The sequence below is a fragment of the Bidens hawaiensis genome, unplaced genomic scaffold (assembly GCF_021521415.1).
Source record: "Bidens hawaiensis isolate Kalapana, Puna unplaced genomic scaffold, B.hawaiensis_p1.1 tig00026871_1, whole genome shotgun sequence".
NCBI classification, from domain to species: Eukaryota; Viridiplantae; Streptophyta; class Magnoliopsida; order Asterales; family Asteraceae; genus Bidens; species Bidens hawaiensis.
In genome coordinates, this window is record NW_027505083.1 from 96025 (window position 1) to 117902 (window position 21878).

The 21878-nt window shown below is 43.2% G+C and overlaps 1 protein-coding gene across 1 annotated transcript; it reads left to right on the forward strand.

Moving 5' to 3' along the window:
* Nucleotides 1-1263: 1263 nt before the first annotated feature.
* On the forward strand, nt 1264-15483 carry LOC143610569 (pre-mRNA-splicing factor ATP-dependent RNA helicase DEAH10-like). Its single transcript, XM_077085013.1, has 12 exons — nt 1264-1361; nt 1459-1505; nt 11619-11699; nt 11808-12024; nt 12114-12450; nt 13236-13439; nt 13527-13687; nt 14208-14393; nt 14466-14697; nt 14774-14973; nt 15052-15186; nt 15269-15483. The coding sequence occupies exons 1-12, from the start codon at nt 1264-1266 to the stop codon at nt 15453-15455; spliced, it is 2085 nt and encodes a 694-aa protein (XP_076941128.1). The 3' UTR covers nt 15456-15483.
* The last annotated feature ends 6395 nt before the right edge of the window (nt 15484-21878 follow it).

The window sequence follows — 21878 nt, forward strand, 5'->3', positions numbered from 1 at the left end:
AGATCTTAAATGGTTTTGGATTTTATAGATTTTTAATCTCTCTCTCTTTTCAATTTGGTCGTTATATAATATGATATTGTTCTTGTTTTAAATGCGAGCTTTAGATGATTATTACTGAACTAGTTTAATACGACATGGCATGGCATGTATAACACGACTAGTGAACCAAACATGACCCGTTTAACTAAACATCACTTTCTAATAAAAAGCTACAATGCTTGCCACTTGTCACTCTCACATTAAACCTCATCATTTTTAACAAATTTGTAATAGTAAAATAATATTTACCATTCTTAAAATTTATGCTTCAAAATTTGCTAATTTAATATTTACTTCCTATTTTTTTTCCAAATATTTTGATATTTATAATAATCTTTTACTTTAAAATTGTTTTAAAGACTATTGTATAACGACTATATATTAATAGTGTGTAATAGGTTTATTGTTTCTTGTATATCGATTATTTATTAAATATTGTCTTTTCAAGAACTACCCATATACTAGACGGGTCTCAAATTAGTGATTAAATATACAAAGACATAATTAACTCCAATAAATAAGTTACCAAAGCTTACAATCCATGGTTAATTACTTATACAACTAAAAAATTTTAAAATAACGAGTCATAAACGTGTCAAGTACATCCATTAACCTGTTTGGCACGATAAGTTAAACGTATTACTCGCATCATAAACGGGTTGAACCCGTTTAGTCACGCTTGTAATAGTGTCATTAGTGTGTTGACTTGTTTATAACTCGAACATGTTTACTCCAATTACCAATCCGTTTAGCTTCATGTGAAGTCATTTCATGGTAACGGGCACAAACTGTATGTAGTTGGTGAAGCTGTGAAACTTCAATTTCAGCTTAACATCTTAACAAGCTTCAAGTTAGACTTGGGCATAAAACCCGGTTCGAGACCCCAACCTGGCCAAAAACCGATAACCCCTGACCAAACCGGTCCACAAGTCAACCATACCAACCCCAACCCGGTTTTTCACTTTGTTGGCCAAACCCGTAACCGGGATTTTAAAAAACACAATTTGAACTCTGGGCCTAGGACTGGGCTTTACACAAACAGCACGGTTAGTAAATAGCCCAAAGGGTTTTTGTTTTGTTTCTATACTTATACTTAGATCATTAATCAGTACAGTATCAGACAGACATAGACGCCTTACCAACGGAAAACAAACCTATTGCCGTCGTCTTCTCCGCCACAACCACCACCGCCGGTGTTGTTATTTATAAACTGTGATGCCTTCCATGGCTACAGGAGACAGAAGAAACTTCAATTCCAACAATCATCGTCAATTCAAACCTCAATATATCAATGGCGAACAGAAGTCTGACTCTTTTGCCAGGTTCAATTTGTAAAAAAAGCACACGCACTTAATATGTAGTATTTATTTCACATTCTAATTATTGAATTGAATCGAATTAATATTATTGTTCTTTCAGGAGACAGAAGATTGACCAACAAAGAAGATCTTTACCCATTGCTTCAGGTACACTTGATATTATGAAGAAACACTAACCGGACCCCGGGCAGATTACTGGTAACCTGGGGGTTGGAGAGATGTTTCCCACGAGGGGTTAGACCCTTGGAAGATGGTTCTTCTGATAACCTGCAAAACAGACACCGTGAGCTCGTCACTGAGAAGGGGGGTGTTCCTCCTTGTGACCACCCTCCGGCGTGAGAATCAGACTAGATTGCTCTTTAAATATAAAAGTATATTAAGAGATTGCTAGAGCAGATATCAGGTATAATATGATGATAATGTAGTAAGATATGATAAGATGAGATGGTCATACCATTTGTGGTATTTATAGCCGAAGGTAGGTTTCCAAAGAGGTATGGCCGGCTGCAACAGTGTTCCTGTTCCACCAACAGTAGCCTACGCACGTGCCCTGCTGGTAGTTAGTGGGTAGGTAGCGGCTGATAGTGACCAGACCTGCTGTATACTATTCCTTTTCCACCAACTGCCAGCTACGCACGTGGTATGACAAGAGTTGGTGAGTAGGCAGCGGCTAACAGTGACAAACAGTGTAGGAGCATGCTGCTCGCCATACTGTTGTCCATAAGCTGTCGTATCTTTAGTCAGATCTTTTTCCCATACCTCGTCAGGTACAGTACAGAAGATCTTCCTGTATCGTACGGACTGGCTTATTTGGGCGGGAGTATTCCCCCTCCCGCCCTTGTGCGGGATAGTTCCCGGCTTCGCTCATTCCTTCAGGTGACACTGAGTGAGAGAGCTAAGTGCCTTGTGCGTGTAGCCTTGCTGCGCGGGTGGCCTTCCCTCATGGCTTGTATCCGAGGCTGCGGGAACAGGCGGAGTCCTTCACCATGGGAGGCATTTCCTGCGGGAACAGCTTGCGTACTGCGCGTAAGGACGTCACGTCTCTGAGCATGGTTGGTCCTGCGGATCCAGTTGGTTTCTACGCAGACGTCCCTGTTTAAGGTGAGTCTTGCGGGTCCAACTGGGCTCTGCTGGGACCTACCTCTTCAAGTCCCCCCAGTCCAATGTTCTTCTCATGCGTGTTTAATAAAGTGAGGTGAACTTTTGGACTTGAGCAAAGGGTTTTGAAAAGGGGTTTTTTAAGGTTTTCCATAGGGATTCCTCCCGCGGAAGTCCTTGTCACTTGCAGAAATTCCCGAGTTTCCTGCTTGGTCTTTGGGTATGATGCGGGCAGGTCTGTAACCTCCTCGCAAGTCAGGAGCGTTGAGTCCCACTTGTGTGGTCTTTCCATGAGGTTTTGGTAGTTTTGAACATAGTGATCAATTATGTTAAAACCACCAATTCCATCCTGGAGCTTCCAACAACGTAGTTCTCGACGTTCCCGCTATGCGAGGATGTTATTTCCGTTTACGCAAGCATTGCCCAGAAGATCCTTCTTGGTTTCAATTCCCAGCGGAGCGCTAGGTATGTGAAGGGTTTTGCCTTAACACTGTACCTGCGCTCGTCTTACGGTTACTTTACTTGCAAGGTATTCCTGGCGTCAATTCCCTGCGGGTGCTAGGTATGTGAAGGGTTTTGCCTTTACACTGTACCCGCACCCGTCTTATAGTTACTTGGTTGCCGAGGAATACTTGGCTTCAATTCCCTGCGGGTGCTCGGTATGTGAAGGGTTTTGCCTTAACACTGTACCCGCAGCCGTCTTACGGTTACTTGTTCGCCAAGATTTTCTTGGCTTCAATTCCCTGCGGGTGCTAGGTATGTGAAGGGTTTTGCCTTAACACTGTACCCGCAACCGTCTTACGGTTACTTGTTTGCCAAGGTTTTCTTGGCTTCAATTCCCTGCGGGTGCTAGGTATGTGAAGGGTTTTGCCTTAACACTGTACCCGCATCCGTCTTACGGTTACTTGTTTGCCAAGGTTTTCTTGGCTTCAATTCCCTGCGGGTGCTAGGTATGTGAAGGGTTTTGCCTTAACACTGTACCCGCATCCGTCTTACGGTTACTTGTTTGCCAAGGTTTTCTTGGCTTCAATTCCCTGCGGGTGCTAGGTATGTGAAGGGTTTTGCCTTAACACTGTACCCGCATCCGTCTTACGGTTACTTGTTTGCCAAGGTAAGGGGGGATTTTCCCGCTTACTTTTTAATACTTTTAAATTTTTAATTTTGAAATTCGAAAGGTTGGTGGAAAGATAGGAACAGTCCAAACCTCTGAAACGTCGTGCGACAGTTTCTTCTGACTGTGTCAGGACGTGCAGGAAGTTATGGTGACGTGACATTATATGGTCATTCCAGACGCTTTTTACGGCGCGTGGGCGCGATTTTTCGGGCGCGTGGCCGCGAAATTACTGGCACACGTCCTGTCAACAGCTGTTGCCAGCCTGCTTTTTGCCACGTGTCATAGTTTCATTGCACCCTCGATTTCTCTCTCCTCCGCATTAAATTCACCGCATTAATTGCGATTAGTATATAAAGGGGGAGAGGCCTCTTTGTAATCCACACTTTCACCTTTCTTCTTCTTCTTAGTGATTTCCGGCAAATACTCCCCTTTTCAGGCAAGCATTTTCCCGAAATCACTTCTTTCTGCAAAATGTCTTCCCATGATGCTGAAGCTGTAGCCGATGATAGGAGTACTGCTGGCGAGTGCCAGTGTGCTCTACCTGTCGATCAGTACCAGTATATCGTCAGGAAGTTCATGCTTGAGTCTCTTGAGCCTGAGTTTCCTGAATCCCACCAGACTGTGTACGATGCCCCCAGTGGCAAGATCGGGGTATATGCTGCATTCTTTGTCTATGGGAACCTTAGGTTTCCTTTGACAAAGTTTATGTACCGTGTCCTGGAGAGGCACGGTGTGCACCTGACCGAGGTGCATCCGATGACGATTGCCAAGATCTGGCACTTCGAGTGGGTGTGCCGGATTCTGGGTATTGAGCCCTACGTGGACCGCCTGATGACCTTCTATACTTGGAGGTGCGTCCAGGGGTGGTACACCCTGACAACCCGTATCAAGGGTTTGAAGATCTGCGTGACCGAGCGCAGTCTCCGATCGTGGAAGCGGGAGTTCTTCTACATCTCTGCCCGCGCCATCCCCATTGCTATGAAGTTCAAGAAGGGTCAAGCGCTTCCGAGCCTTCACGCTTCCAGCTACCAGGAGGCGGAATGGTTCGCGAAGATATCCCGGGTCCAATCTCCGGTTTACCGGTTTGCGGAGTCCGGGATGGTGCTGCTGGGGATGAGCCGGGTATGGAAGGAGGCGTCTCGGTTTCCTATCCTTCTCGAATACGGTTTGAACTCTATTCCTTATGGTATGTTTTGTCTTTCTTGCTGATATTAGTTTATTTTCTAACTGTTTCTTTTCTTTCAGAGGGGAATAATTTGGAGTCGCTCCTGTTCCCGCGGGAAGCTGACGGTCCCGTGCGGGTGGGCACTCGTGCTCTGGACGACAATGAGTTGCCCATCCTGGAGCAAACGGCGGATAGGTTTGTGGAGGTCTATCCGCCGGGCCAAGAGATCCTGAGCCACCGGCGGCCAGGTAAGGAGATATTCTATCCTGAACCCCTCAATGCTGTACCCGCTGCTGGAAATCCTTACATCCTGTCTTCTTCTGAGGAATCCGCAGATGGTCCTCCCCTTGTGCGGAAGAAGAAGGCTGCCGGAGGGAAAGGAAAGGAGAAGGTGGCCTCCACGGCTGATCCGGTGCTTCTATCTGACACCGAGTCCGATAGTGGAGAGGTGGCGGGGAACCCCGGTGGTGAGAAGACCACTGCTCCGGAGGCTACGACTGTTACCTCCGGAGAACCAATGACGACGACGGTGACCGGCGTCAAGAGACCGGCCCCATCGGGCTTGTCCCCGCCCCTTCGTACGTTCAGGCTCAAGAAAACCCGTAAGTACAACATTCTTCTTTTTGTAGATTTATCACTTCATAAATTTATAACACTTATCTTCTTGTGCAGGCGTGGATGTTGACGCATTCCAGGGTGAAGTACCGAGCAGTACCTCTCCGCCGATGACGGTGGGCTTGGTCAGCCTACCTGAGGCGTCGACCCAGGCGCCTGCGCCTGGTCCCGCTGGTTCAGTTGCTCATTCTGAGCCGACTGTTCCAGCCGAGTTTATGCCATCGCCGGCCGTGAGTGCGATTTTTACGGCGTCCTTCACCGAGCCGGCGGTGACGATTGCTGCGGATTCTGCGGCAGCGACTGTGGCGGCTGCCACCATGCCCCCGCCACCGGCCTCGATGGTCGGCCCATCAGGTACGCATGGGAGTACTCGCCAGTCCTTGCCACCTTATGCCTGACCTTTTGGATGGGTTTCCTTTGGGTTCAGGTGATGGGTTCGGCGGTTATCGGCCTGTTATAGACCCTACAGGTGCGTAGGGTTCCTTTGGCCCTTTTTCACTTAATTTTTTTTTTTTTTTTTTTTTTATCATCTTTTTCCTAACTGCTTTTTTGTTTTTTGCAGTGTCGGATTCCAATGAAGTGTATGTTCCGCGATGGAACATACGCCGAGGAACAACCCTTCGTACCCCTGTGGAGTGCGTGGACTGGGCTCGCCACGCTGCTCCTCATGGTGCGTTGGGGGAAGCCATGGCTAGCTACCAGGAGGGTAGGCTAACCAATGAGCTTCGGGTTCTCCAGGCCCGGATGCAGCCGCGCGTCGAGCTGCTTTGTCGTGAAAACGACAAGTTGAAAGCAGCTCGCGCCAAGGACGTATCTCAGGCGCGTGCTCTTCGGGAGGAGAACCAACGATTGACCGCAGCTGCTGCGGAGAAGGAGAAGGCTTTCAAGGCCCTCGAGGTTGAAGTTCAAGCGCGACTCGAGGCCCGCTCCAAGGCTGCCCAAGCTGTTAACGAACAGCTTCGGCTGGCTAAGGAGACTGCGAGGAACGCAACTGAGAGGGCTACCAAGGCTGAAGCCGTTGCTGAGCCTTTACGCATGGAGAACGAGGAGCTCAAGGCCCAATTAGAGGCTCTCCAACGTGCTCATGATGCCTTGGCCATGGAAGATGCCAAGAAGCTCCAAGAGATCCTGGACCAGAGGGGCGTGCTTGACCACACAGAGCGGAAGCTTAAGGGCGTTGAAGAGGCTGCTGCAAAGGAAGTGCAACTTGCCAACCTCAATAAAAGCGAAGCCGAACGCGCCTGCACCCAAGCCCTGGTTGCCAAGGAATGGCTTCTTCGAGAAGCGTTGCCTCAGGTATTTTAGCTTTACGTCTTCACGCTTTCCTTTGTTCATAGAAAAGGTGTTTGACACTTGTATTTTCTTTGTAGGTTGTGCATCGTGTCTTCTCAGAGACATCCTACGACGATGCGATGAGCGCAGCCCTCAACGCTTCTCACGAGGATGGGGAACGGGCTGGCTTCCTGCTTGGTCTAGGGTTCGTTGAGAAAGGCTTCCCGCCTTCCAACTTCCCTTTGTACAATGTTGACACTGAAGCCATATATGACCAAGCAGTAAATCAATATGCTGTCTTCCCGCATCCAGTGATGGAGAAGGTGAACCAAGTAGCTGCTGCTGATGATGGGTTAGCCGTCCTTAAAGCCTTCCTCGAACCGCCCCGTTCTTCTGATGGAGCGGGTCCAAGTGGAGGCGGCCCTGAGGCTTGATCCTGAAGATCCCTTCCCATTGCTAGGATAGTCTTGTACAGATGTATTTTTCTTTTCTTAGGCGGGTAGTTACCCGGCCATTCTTGTAATAATTAATGTGAAATATAAATCTTTTTGCGTATAAGATTGTTATTTCCTTCTTTGGGTTCCTTGCTTTATAAACTTATGACTTGCATACTTAGTTTAAATTAGCAATTTTCCAAGTGTTTAGAATAAGTTAACCTGTTAAACGTGGTTGATAATGGGTTAAAGTTTTGCTTCCTCTTTCGTGATTGTGCGGGTAGAACCGTCACTTGCACTTAGTAGGATGGCTAAACTTTAACCTTCATCTGACCTGCGTGTAGGTTTTCTTCATCTTTGAGGATAAGTTAACCTTTGAACGTGGTTGATAATAGGTGTGAAGTTTTGCTTCCTCTTTCGTGATTGTGCGGGTAGAACCGTCACTTGCACTTAGTAGGATGGCTAAACTTTACCCTTATCTGACCTGCGTGTAGGTTTTCCTCATCCTTTTGAGGATAAGTTAACCTTTGAACGTGGTTGATAATAGGTGTGAAATTTTGCTTCCTCTTTCGTGATTGTGCGGGTAGAACCGTCACTTGCGCTTAGTAGGATGGCTAAACTTTAACCTTCATCTGACCTGCGTGTAGGTTTTCTTCATCTTTGAGGATAAGTTAACCTTTGAACGTGGTTGATAATAGGTGTGAAGTTTTGCTTCCTCTTTCGTGATTGTGCGGGTAGAACCGTCACTTGCACTTAGTAGGATGGCTAAACTTTACCCTTATCTGACCTGCGTGTAGGTTTTCCTCATCCTTTTGAGGATAAGTTAACCTTTGAACGTGGTTGATAATAGGTGTGAAGTTTTGCTTCCTCTTTCGTGATTGTGCGGGTAGAACCGTCACTTGCACTTAGTAGGATGGCAAAACTTTACCCTTATCTGACCTGCGTGTAGGTTTTCCTCATCCTTTTAGGAATTTGTTTTGAACCGTTCGACGCGCGGTTGTCAATAGGTTAGTGCAGTTTCCTTTAATGATTCATGCGGATAGACCTGCACTTTCATTTAATGGGATAATTGAACTCTTCCCCTTCAACTGACCTGCGTGAAGGTTTGTCATGTTATTGGGTTCGTGCGGGTAGGACCGCCTTCCCACGCAATGACTTCACGTAATTATGCGGTGAAAACCGGCATATTAGTGTTCAGAAAAGTATAAATGTAAAATCATCAGCTTCGATGTTCTTAAAGAGAATCATTTCCATTAGAAGTGGCTCTTGGCCTTTTCTTTACAAATTGGAATTGATTTACATGCAAACTGTGTAAATGAGCTCCCTTCCATCATGTTGGGATGGGAGTGCCATCGAGCCGATACGCACCTGGTTCGGGATCTCGTTCTTTACGCAGCATGTAGTCTCGATATTGAAGCTGTAATTTTGAATCGTGTTTTCCCCAGCTGGGGTTCTACACGCACCTGCCTGCTCAGCCTTTACTGCGCCACTAGGTGCGCGAGCGTCCCATCTCTGACAAATGCTTCGACCATGTCTTTTACGTCGGTGCATTCTTCAGTGTTGTGGCCTTTTGTCTTGTGAAAGTCACAGTATTTGCTCCGATCAGCATCGTGACGATGTCGGATTATTGGAGGCTTTGGCCACGGGAGCTCTTCAGTGGCGAATATCTCAGTGACGCTTTTGCTGAGTGGCGTCCATCTGGAGTTCCGGTGCGGCTGTGCATTATCCCTTCCGCCCAATCGATGTTGCAAGCCGGATGAGGTGTCAAAGTTTACCCTTGACTGCCAAATGCCTTGCTTTCGCTTTTTATTTAGTCGGGCGGTGAGGACGTTGTCTTCTCTCGTCTTCTGGGTGTAGAGGTTTGTGCTATGTGGGAGATCTCTACCCAGTTGCTTCTCCGTTTCCGCATAGCGTTTTGCTGCTGTCATGATGGCATCCCATGTGGATGGCATGCCATCTTTACCCGTTAGGGTGCGGATGAGCTCTGGGTCATGCGCGCCCTGGATGAAGGCAGCGCGAACAAGATCTTCGCTGATATTGCCCAAACTTAGCTTCTTTGAGTTGAAGCGAGTGATGAAGTTTGGCAGAGATTCATCTTCTTCTCGTATGCATTTGAGGATTGTCCATTGCTCCTCGGTATACTTCCGTTGCTGGCTGAAGTGTTGGCTAAACTTCTGCTGGAAGTCTGCCCAGTCGTAGATGTGGTTGACCGGTAGACGATCAAACCAAGCTCTAGCAGCCCCAACAAGCGTCATTTGGAACATGTAGCACCAGGTGGGTTCCGTCCAATTGCTGACGGTTGCCCCCGCTATGAACCTGTTCAAATGATCGTCTGGATCAGATATACCGTCATATGTGCCTATGTTAGGCATTTGTTTGGCACTCTTTGGGGCGATTGCTTCCGCAATGTCCCTTGCAAACTTGGACGTTCCTGCATTTGCAATGTTTGGTCTGAACGTTTTGGAGAAGTCTCGTGGACTTCCACCTGTGCTTTTTGGTTTAAAGGCTTGTCCAAAATGCCTTTTCGGTTGGGATTCCATTTCCTTACGCTTCCCTTTTGCCCTATGGCGAGGGTTCGCGTCGGAGTCGGATTCCTCCGAGTCATCCTCCCAGTATTCGAATTCGTCGGCCTGTTGTATGGAACGCAAGCGTTCGTCCAACTCAGCCTGGAATTCCTTTTGTCGTGCCTCCGCCCATGCCTTGACTTCATCGAGAGTTTGGCGGGGGAGTCTTCGTTTCTCAACCTGGGTATCAGTGGATCCCAGTAGGCGATCATTTACTGCACTTGCCCCAGCCTGAGTAACTGGGGTAGTGTTCGTAAAATTTACTTCACTTGCCCCGGCTTGGGTAACCGGGGTAGTGTTTGTAAAAACTGTGTTACCGGTGTTCATCCCAGTAGCTGGGGTTGTGGTTACCGGAATTTCTCTAACCATCTTTTGTAGAAAGTTTGAAAAAACTGGAGATAAAGTTCTAGCTTTATGCACGGATGGCGCCAATGAAGAAACACTAACCGGACCCCGGGCAGATTACTGGTAACCTGGGGGTTGGAGAGATGTTTCCCACGAGGGGTTAGACCCTTGGAAGATGGTTCTTCTGATAACCTGCAAAACAGACACCGTGAGCTCGTCACTGAGAAGGGGGGGTTCCTCCTTGTGACCACCCTCCGGCTTGAGAATCAGACTAGATTGCTCTTTAAATATAAAAGTATATTAAGAGATTGCTAGAGCAGATATCAGGTATAATATGATGATAATGTAGTAAGATATGATAAGATGAGATGGTCATACCATTTGTGGTATTTATAGCCGAAGGTAGGTTTCCAAAGAGGTATGGCCGGCTGCAACAGTGTTCCTGTTCCACCAACAGTAGCCTACGCACGTGCCCTGCTGGTAGTTGGTGGGTAGGTAGCGGCTGATAGTGACCAGACCTGCTGTATACTATTCCTTTTCCACCAACTGCCAGCTACGCACGTGGTATGACAAGATTTGGTGAGTAGGCAGCGGCTAACAATGACAAACAGTGTAGGAGCATGCTGCTCGCCATACTGTTGTCCATAAGCTGTCGTATCTTTAGTCAGATCTTTTTCCCATACCTCGTCAGGTACAGTACAGAAGATCTTCCTGTATCGTACGGACTGGCTTATTTGGGCGGGAGTATTCCCCCTCCCGCCCTTGTGCGGGATAGTTCCCGGCTTCGCTCATTCCTTCAGGTGACACTGAGTGAGAGAGCTAAGTGCCTTGTGCGTGTAGCCTTGCTGCGCGGGTGGCCTTCCCTCATGGCTTGTATCCGAGGCTGCGGGAACAGGCGGAGTCCTTCACCATGGGAAGCATTTCCTGCGGGAACAGCTTGCGTACTGCGCGTAAGGACGTCACGTCTCTGAGCATGGTTGGTCCTGCGGATCCAGTTGGTTTTTGCGCAGACGTCCCTGTTTAAGGTGAGTCTTGCGGGTCCAACTGGGCTCTGCTGGGACCTACCTCTTCATATTATTACGAGCTAATAATTAGAGTTAACATTTATTAATCACCTAGTCTCTGACTACAGTGTGGTTAACTCCTTTTGCTGATGGTATTCTAGCTCTATTAAGGGGTCCAGTATGGTCGGTTTTGGGCTGGAACCAAACCAAAAACCGAAGCTTCGGATTTTGGATTTTTGAAACGGGTTTCAGTTTTTTTGGTTTCGGTTTGCTTTCAGTTTTTGCTATTTGAAAGCTTTAGGCCAAAAATAATGAGTTTAGGCATAAATAGTTTTGCTAGTAATTAACGAATTGATTATTATGCATTTGGCCAAAAGTATTTGAATTAAATGTTTGTTAAATTCTTATAAATTACTTCAAATACAAAATAAAAAAAATTAAAAATCTAGAAATTCATTTCGATTTTTGTTTCGGTTTTTTTTTTTTTTTTTGGATTTTTGGCTTTTTAGGTTTCGGATCGCTTTTTTCGGTTTCTTGCACACTCCACTATTAGGGCTCTCTTTGTTTTTCAAATTATTATGTACTTTAAGGCAAATTCTTTGTACCACTTTCAAGGCTTTTTAGTATGATTATTTGTTATATTGTTTAGTTGAGAAAAGGCTTGTAGAAGAGGTCAGGAAAAATGATACCTTGATAATTGTTGGTGAAACCGGAAGTGGGAAGACAACACGTAAGTTTACTTCTAATTTTCTCATTTAACTTTATTCATAAATCACCATGTGACACATGTTATCTGTCATACATTAACATTTTCATTTTGTGGATTTTATTATGTCAGAATTACCCCAATATTTATATAACGGGGGACTATGTCAAAACGGAGGAATAATTGGAATCACTCAGCCAAGACGTGTTGCTGCAATAACTGTTGCAAAGCGTGTAGCTGAAGAGTGCGGTGTTGAATTGGGTCAAAAAGTTGGTTACTCTATTAGGTTTGAGGATATGACCTCTGCTTCTACCAAGATTAAGTACATGACAGATGGACTGCTATTAAGGTTAACATATAACTCATTGAAGTCATATAACACATTATTAGTTTTATATTTGCATAGTATTCAAATAATTTTCCTTCATATGCTAACAGGGAAGCTCTTTTGGACCCTAAGCTCTCAAAATACTCGGTTATAATCGTTGATGAGGCTCATGAAAGGACCGTTCAAACCGATGTGTTGCTAGGTTTGCTTAAAGACGTACAGAAGAAAAGATCTCAAAATTCTAATGAAGAATCTAATAAAGTCAAAAGGTTAAGTCCGTTAAAGTTAATTATTATGTCTGCTAGTTTGGATGCGCGTGGGTTTTCTGAGTATTTTGGTGGTGCAAAAGCGGTTCATGTGATGGGGAGGCAATTTTCTGTGGATATTCTCTACACTGCTCAACCCGAGACAGATTGCCAGGATGCAGCTTTAGTTACTATATTTCAGGTTATTTCTAGATGTCTTTCATTTTTCTCTTTTACAATTACTATTTATTTATATACATGCATTTACACAAACACACACACATGAGTTAATTACACGGATGGCTCTCGTGGTTTGCGCATATTGCATGTTTGGTTCTCACAAATCTAGAATTACACTAGTTGTTCTTACTGGATACTGTATACGAAAACTTAATTCATATGGTTTTATGAGTTGAAGGTTAACTTTTTTGTTAAATTTATATAAATTGACCATAATGCTCTTGCCAAGTAAAATAAAGAACAATTGTTAGTAAATTGGTGGGACCTATTTGAAAATTTTAAAAATAAATACAAGTATTAGTAGTGTGGGACATACTATACATAAAAGAACAGTCTAAAATGAATCTCTCATTACTAGTAATTGTTCTTATTTATTTCAAAAGACAAGGGTATTTTGGTCGATTATTAAACTTTGACAGAGAAGTTAACCTCCATTCATTCCAAGTACCATAGTCCATATGTGTTATGTATTTGTGATAACAGGGACTACCGGTGTAATTTTAGAAAGGTAAGGACTAAGGACCAAATATGCCATATGGCAAACCACAAGGACCATCCATGTAATTAATTCTAGTAGTTATTATGTAAAGTTATATACTTATTATATAGAATAAAAATGTTTATACTTTTTATAAAAATAGCATGCTCATTTATACTCAGGCTCGATTTGAGCTTTTTGCAAGCTGATCTCGAGTGGCTCGGCTTGCTTACCCTCTAGTTTTTAACCTCATTTTTTTGTCTTTTCAGATACATTTGGAAGAAGGGCCGGGCGATATACTTGTGTTCCTAACCGGTCAAGAAGAGATTGAAGGTCTTGAGGGTCTTGTGCGTGAAAATCTTAAGAAATTACCCGAAGCCAATCAGAAACTTCTTATATTTCAATTGTTTTCTTCTCTTCCATCAGAGAAGCAAATGAAAGTTTTTGCACCTGCTCCAGCTGGATTCAGAAAGGTAGTATGCATGTGGTATTTTGTATGATCAAACATACTTGTACCTTGGTTGATCATGCATTTGATTTTTGTATGGTGTTATTGTTAGGTTATACTGGCAACAAACATAGCTGAAACATCGGTCACAATACCTGGAGTCAAGTATGTTATTGACCCTGGATTGGTGAAAGCGCGCGGTTACTCTCCTGACGGTGGGATTGAATCTTTGATTGTTGTTAAGACTTCAAAAGCTCAAGCTCTTCAAAGAAGGTAAGTAAGGTGGTGTTTGTTTTTTGCTAGAAGCTCTTCAAAAGCTCAAACATTCAATTATTGTTGAATGTTTATTAGTTTTTTTTTTTTGAAGAAATTTGTTGAATTATCATTAGTTTTTGTTTAATTAATTAGTTTGCATAATTGTCCAATTATCATTAGTTTTTTGTTGAAAAAAGTTTGTAGAAAGTTTAGGTTTAATGAAGATCTTGTTCCATTAGGTTTGCATAAAGTTTAAGTTTGAAGACCTTTTTTATGTTTAAAAATTCGGTTTATTTAAATTTCTGTTTATTTTAGCAGTTTGCAGACGTGTTAAAAAACAAACAGTCTTCTTCGGTTTGGTCCACCTCTTCTGCTATAGATGTCTACAGATGTGGTCCGCAGACTGCAGACATTTTACCTCTTAAAAAACAAACAGCACCAAGCCACATTAAACTATAATCGCCTTATGTGTTACAGTTAAAGCAATAGGTACGAGTGCTAAGAATAAGGTGATTAAAAAAGTTTTTTAATGTTGCAGTGGACGTGCAGGTCGTGAAGGACCCGGAAAATGCTTCCGTCTTTATCCCGAAAGCCAATTTGAAAGGCTTGATGACTCCACAGTACCAGAAATCAAAAGATGCAACCTTTCAAATGTTATTTTGCAACTTATTGCTCTTGGTGTTGATGATATAATCGGATTTGACTTCATGGAAAAACCCGATAGGTAAAGAATTTAATCTTTTTTATGCAAAGTCCAAAAGCTAAAAAAAAGTAATTATTATTTTCACAACTGCAGGATGACTGTGATCAAATCACTAGAATTATTATACTTGTTAGGAGCATTAACCGATGAAAAGAAATTATCAGATCCAATTGGACTTCAAATGGCTCGTCTTCCATTAGATCCAAACGATTCAAAGGCATTAATTTTAGCCAGCAAGTTTGATTGTTTGGAAGAAATGTTAATCGTAGTGTCAATGCTTTCGGTGGAATCCATTTTTTATATTCCTCGTGACAAATTAGAAGAGGTATGCAATATATCATTAATTTTTTTCATTTTCAGTCATGCTGGTTTTCTAATAGATTTTAACTGTTTTTTGGCAGTCACGGACGATTAAAAAATCTTTCTCGAGTCCCGAGGGAGATCATTTGACTTTACTTAATGTGTACCATGCTTCGGTTGAGGTTTTGGAGAAGAATAAAACGGAAAATGGTGACGAAAAGGCCGAAAAAAATTTGAGAAAGTGGTGCAAGGATAACTTTATTAATAGCCGTTCGTTAAAGCAAGCTCGCAACGTTTACAAGTTTGCTCATCTTTATCTTTATTCTTTAATTCTTATTAACATTATATTCGAGTTATATTTTATTTTTCTTTTTTGTAGTCAAATTCGGGAAAATGTAGAACGAATGGGACTTAAGATATCGTCATGTGGAGATGACACGCTTCCGCTGCGTCGATGTCTTGCTGCTTCATATTTTTTGAATGCAGCCTTGAAGCAGCCAGATGGGACATACAGGTGATGAATAAATATTTTACTATAATTGGTGTTTTAAATTAAAAATTAAAAAATAAACAGGTATTATGTTTATGATTGGCAGGGTTTTGGCAAATGGTCAGATTGCACAGATTGACCCGAATTCTATTTTATGGCGTGCAAAACCTGAGTGCATAATTTTCTACAATTTAGTTCACACATCGCGTTGTTATGTGCGCAATGTTACTAGAATTGATTATTTGTGGCTAGCTGAGCTGGCACCTCAGTGTTATGCCTTGAAGGATGACTAGAGCTAAAACCATATGCTAAAAGTTAAAAACACAAGGTGGGCGTACATACATCTTGACTGGTGAAGGACACACAGTCGGTGAACTCATTTTGTATTGTTTTTTGGTCAGATTTTAGGGGGCTGACACTTGCCGTTATTTGGTTTCTGGTTCAGTTTTTATATAGTTGAATCAGGAAATGGATGAGATGATTATGGACGGTGAAGATTGGTGGTGGATTCGACTCTTTCAAGCAGATGGTGGAATTTAAACCGAACCTTGTAATTATGAAATATTAAGAAGCTCAAACTACATCTCTTGCTGGCGCCTTAAACATGGATTTTAAAGCCCCATTTGACCTTTTTACTTTGGAAAGTCACTTTGTGGAAATGATGCATATGTCGGTTTGACGGGTTGGAAATGTGTTCTAATGGTTTGACGTTTTAAATGGGTTATAGGTTGAACTTATAAACTATCTTTCTTAAAAGCTAGCTTTTTTTATTTTATTTTATTTTTTTATAACTTAGGAAACAACTCTTTATTTTCAGCTGTCTAAACCTCTTAAGGAACTATTGTCAGATTATACATATATATCCCGTTGGTCGTATAACATGATATGGCAGACTGAAATATCATACTCGCCGTGATGTGCTTACACAAAATGGCAATTATTGCTTTGTTAACAATTAAAGACATACATTTTGGTTATGATGACAACTGACAAGTAACAGCAATCAATGTGTAGATGCTGCTACTTCTTGGCCTTTGAGAACCTGAGGCATCTGTATTTCTCACCACTAACCGTAATCTCAAGGGCCCCGTCTTGATAATCCTGGTTGGACGCATGAGCACACTTTTCTCTTTCTCCAGGTTTTCTCTCTCCATCTTCAACCTTGCTTCCTGTCTACCAATCTCCGCCTCACGACGAGACAGTTCAGCTTTCCATGCAGCTTCACGTTCAGCGACTTCTCGTTCACGCTCTTCAATGTAGCTTTGCATCTCTCTCTCCTTCTTCATGAGTCTGTCCTGAATGTCTGCATCCAATGCTTCCTTCTTTGATTACCTGCCCAATGCTTGATTGTTCGTGCCGCCAGTGACGTCCAGATTGGTTGATGAGTGGATTGATGGTAGTTTGTAGGCAATCAACAGGTTCTCACGAAGCTGGCAATTTGATTTGGCAAGAAAGCTTCACATAAATTTACGCATTACCTTTCCATTCTCTTACTTTGTTTTCAGTTGGCAACCCCTGTCCACACATTTGGACTTTAGAGCGTTGTTATTTTAGTGGTCATCACACATTCCAAAATAAGTCTATTGTTTAGCTGTTTTTCTTTGATAGCTTAAATAAAAAAAATATTCTGAATTATTATACAATAATTTATAATATTTTATTTACAAATTCAGGACCAGTCCGAATGGATTAGCATTAGCAATTTAGCATCATCTGTTGGTTGGCTGCAGGTTGCTGTCACAGTTAGGCGGGCGGAGATAGGACACCAGTGTCAACCACATACCAGGAGAGCGGCGCTGGGCATAGCCGCTTGTGCAAACAAGAACGGGAGATGGATTGTGTTTGGTGGGCCGAATGGATTTCAAACTTCTTTATTTTCATTTTCAATGTTGTATTATGAAGAAACGTGGATCGGCTTACTGGTAGACGATCAACTTTCCTCGGGTATGAGTATGCTATTTCACCGATGGTTCTCCGGAGTATGAGTTCTTCCACCTACAAAACGAGCAGCACCGTGAACTTACCCCTCAGAAAGGGACAGAGGGGTCCTCTTTGGGGTAACCCTCCGGTGTGAGAATAAGAGATTGTTGTAAGGCCCCGATACCGGTAACCCTACTTTCGTGTTGGATTTACTCATAAACACAGTTCTAAATATCAGAGTTAATTAAAACATTTATGCGGAATATAAAACTTTCATTAAACATTACATAATTCATAACTTGTCTCAAAACATTCATTGTCTTTCACATTAAAGCATTAAAGTTAACACATCACAATCTTCAGATGCCAGATTCTTGTTCAGTGCCATGTGTCTCCTCAAGCGAGCTGCCTCATCCTACTCACCTGCGTGCATACTAAAAGTCAGCTACGCTGAGTGAGTTCTAGATAATCACGTAATCATACCATTTACATAACGTTATATTCATACTTTCATATTTTCATACTTCCTTACTTTCTTACTTTCATTCATACTTTCATACTTTCTTACTTTCTTACTTTCATATCTTACGTTATAAAGAGCACTACGCCCTACATTCCTCGAGTATTGTTAGGGCTCGGTACCCTCCTTCCTCGAGTATTATTAGGGCTCGGTACCCTCCTTCCTCGAGTATTATTAGGGCTCGGTACCCTCCTTCCTCGAGTATTATTAGGGCTCGGTACCCTCCTTCCTCGAGTATTATTAGGGCTCGGTACCCTTTTCATAACCATACAACCATACATTATCATTTCTTTCTTTTATTATCCTTATCACATTCATACACATAAGCATACATATCATACTTACCTTAACTTAGCATTACAACCTGACAGTACGTGCAATATCCGAAGATCGTTCACGTACCATCAAGCAATCATTCACACATCTCACATCATTCACATAAGGCATACACTTATCTCTTAGGATAAGCGTATTAACAAACATATTGAGTATGCACACAGCCCCGAAAACATGACACATAAATGGGGCTAGAAACTCACCTGGATCCTGTTACGCTCGCCGCTGATCGTAATTCCTTTCTTTAACTGGGCTCGGCTAACTGTATAATATTTACACATATCAATTAACTACTGCTACACGTTTGTATTTCTATCTATATATGACCCACAACGAACGGGGGTCCGGGGGCAGCGCCCCTGGCAGCGGGGTTCTAGGGGCGGCAGCCCCTAGCGGGGTCCAAGGGGCAGAGCCCCTGGCTGGGGTTAAGCTGCCAGGTCAGCTTGGAAAAATTTTATTTTCGATAACTGCCTTAACACATTTTCCATTAGGTTTTTAATTTATTTTATAAACGAACTTCGCTTCAGGCGAAGTTAAACCTTAGGCGAACTTGGAAACAGCTTGGTTCTGGCTTGATTCGATCGAATAGGAACACGTTCGATCGAATAGGCACACGTTCGATCGAATAGACACACGTTCGATCGAATAGACACACGTTCGATCGAATAGACACACGTTCGATCGAATAGACACACGTTCGATCGAATAGACACACGTTCGATCGAATAGGCACACGTTCGATCGAATACAAAACTCATTCGATCGAATGAGTTGGAGACCATTCGGTTGCTTCCCTATTCGATCGACTGGACTTGTTCGATCTACACATTCGATCGAATGGACTGATTCGATCGACTGGTTCGATCGAATGAGTCTGATTCGACTCCTTCAAGCTGGCGACGGAGAAACTCACGGGTTTTCCAGATTTTCCAGATTTTTGACCCAAAAACGAAGTTTTTGGCATGGAAATGTTCGGGATTGAAAGGGCTATCGATTCCTAGTACTTTTAAACACAAAAGCTTGCATTTTGACACCAAAACAAGGCGGTTTTTGACCCGAAAACTCAAGTTACGTTTTTGCTCGATTTGAGGCCGAAATGGTTATGAAAACGGATGATTTTCGAGAGGGACTTACCAAAAACGACTAGGAACAAGATTGTGAACTCGGATCGGCGATTTGAGAACTTTCTCTCTCTAGTTTCTCTCTCTAGAATTGAGAGTGTTTGGGTGGGTGTAAGTGAAGGAAGATGGTGAAAATGGTGGATGTGTCAAGAAATTTCGTTTATATACTACGGGTTTGGTTAGGCTCGGGTTGGCTTCCTACGGGTCGAGACAGGCCGAGTTCATAAAATAACTAAGCCCAAGACCCGTTCCTTACTCGACATTAAATAACTAAAACGTGAAATTACTAAACATAACTTTCTTTTATTTATCAATATAAAAATTTTAGGATGTTACAAGTCTTCCTCCCTTAAAGAGGTTTCGTCCCCGAAACCTAACTATTACATAAACAAACTAGGGTAAAACTTGCGCATCTCATCCTCGACTTCCCAAGTAGCATCCGATCCCTTGCGGTGTTTCCATATCACTTTTACCAAAGGTATAATCTTGTGACGAAGCTGCTTCTCCTTGCGATCAACGATCTCTATCGGTTGCTCGATGTAGTTCAATTGTTCATCAACCTCAATGTCCATTAATGGCACGTGAGACGTGTCATCAGCTAGACACTTCCTCAGATGAGAAACATGGAAGGTTGAATGAATTCCTTCTAACTCATCGGGTAAATCCAGTTTATAAGCTACTTCACCCACACGACCTACAATCTTGAACGGTCCAATGTACCTTGGACTCAACTTTCCTCTTTTCCTAAAACGGATAATTCCTTTCCAAGGCGAGACCTTGAGCATCACATAGTCACCCACGTTAAACTCAATTGGTCGTCGCCGCTTATCTGCATAAGACTTTTGTCTGTCTTGCGCGGCTTTCATTCTTGCTTTGATCTGATCGAACTTTGAAGACGTTTCCTGAACCACTTCTATACTTCCCATTTCCTTCTGACCAATCTCACCCCAACACACCGGGGTTCTACATCGTCTACCGTACAGCATCTCAAACGGTGGCATACCAATACTCGAATGGTAACTGTTGTTATAGGAGAACTCTGCCAGATGCAGATGATCATCCCAACTTCCACCAAAGTCTAAAACGCAAGCACGTAGCATATCCTCAAGGGTTTGGATCGTCCTTTCAGACTGTCCATCGGTTTGAGGATGATACGCCGTACTGATGTTCAACCTCGTCCCCATAGCTTCATGAAATTTCTTCCAGAACCTCGAAGTAAACCGTGTATCCCTATCAGACACGATCGATAACGGTACTCCATGCTTGGTTACAATTTCTCTAATGAACAAGCTTGCTAACGTTTCTGACGAGATGGCCTCTCGTATGGGCAGAAAGTGAGCACTCTTGGTCAAACGGTCCACAATCACCCAGATGGTATCATGTTGCTTAGCTGTACGAGGTAGCTTAGTTACGAAATCCATGGTGATGTGTTCCCATTTCCACTCAGGTATCTCTAGCGGTTGCATCTTCCCATAAGGCTTTTGGTGTTCGGCTTTGACTTGTAAGCAAGTTAAGCACTTACCAACATAATCCACTACATCGTTCTTCATTCCTGGCCACCAGTAATCTCTTTTCAGGTCTTGGTACATCTTTGTAGTTCCTGGATGGATTGAGTACCTTGACTTATGAGCTTCATCTAAGATTCGACTTCTAAGATCACCATGGCGTGGGATCCACATACGGTCGAACCTTGTCTTAACTCCATGAGTGTTTTCCATCAACTCATCTTGCTGACCATAAATCCTTTCTTTCTTTACTAACCCTTCGTCTACTAACACTTCTGACTGCACTTTGATGATTTCTTCAAAAAGACTTGAGTTCATGATCAACTTGTATGACTTCACTGTTGCAAGGACTTCCTCATTCTTACGGCTTAACGCATCAGCGACCACGTTAGCTTTACCGGGGTAATACTTAATCTCACAGTCGTAATCCTTTATCAATTCTAACCATCTTCTCTGCCTCATGTTCAATTCTTTCTGCTCGAAGAAGTACTTTAAACTCTTATGATCGGTATAGATAGTACACTTAGTACCGTACAGATAATGCCTCCATATCTTAAGAGCATGCACTACAGCTGCTAACTCCAGATCATGCGTCGGATAAGTACTTTCATGGACCTTCAACTGTCTAGACGCGTAAGCTATCACCTTCCCTCGTTGCATCAACACGCAACCTAACCCTTGATGCGAGGCATCAGCGCAAACAACAAAATCCTCATCACCATCGGGTAAAGTAAGGATTGGAGCTTGCGTGAGTCTCTTCTTCAATTCTTCAAAGGCTTCTTCTTGAAATTTCCCCCAGCTGAATACTATTGACTTTCGGGTCATACCGGTCAGCGGTGCGGCTATCTTGGAGAAACCTTCGATGAATCTCCTATAGTAGCCAGCTAACCCTAGGAAGCTTCGTATATCGGTCGGATTTTGCGGAGTCTTCCAATTCGTTATTGCTTCAATCTTAGCTGGGTCCACGGTAATCCCCTCCGGATTAACCACATGACCTAAAAATTGCACTTCTCTTAACCAGAACGCGCACTTCGAAAACTTGGCGTACAACCTCTCTTTCTTCAGTGTCTCCAATACCTCTCTCAGATGCTCAGCATGGTCAGACTCATTCTTTGAATAAATCAGTATATCGTCAATGAATACGATAACCGACTTATCCAACATCGGCCGACACACCCTATTCATCATGTCCATAAATGCTGCAGGAGCATTGGTTAGACCGAATGACATTACGAGGAACTCGTAGTGTCCATACCGCGTTCGGAACGCTGTCTTAGGGATGTCTGCCTCCTTCACCTTTAGCTGATGGTAGCC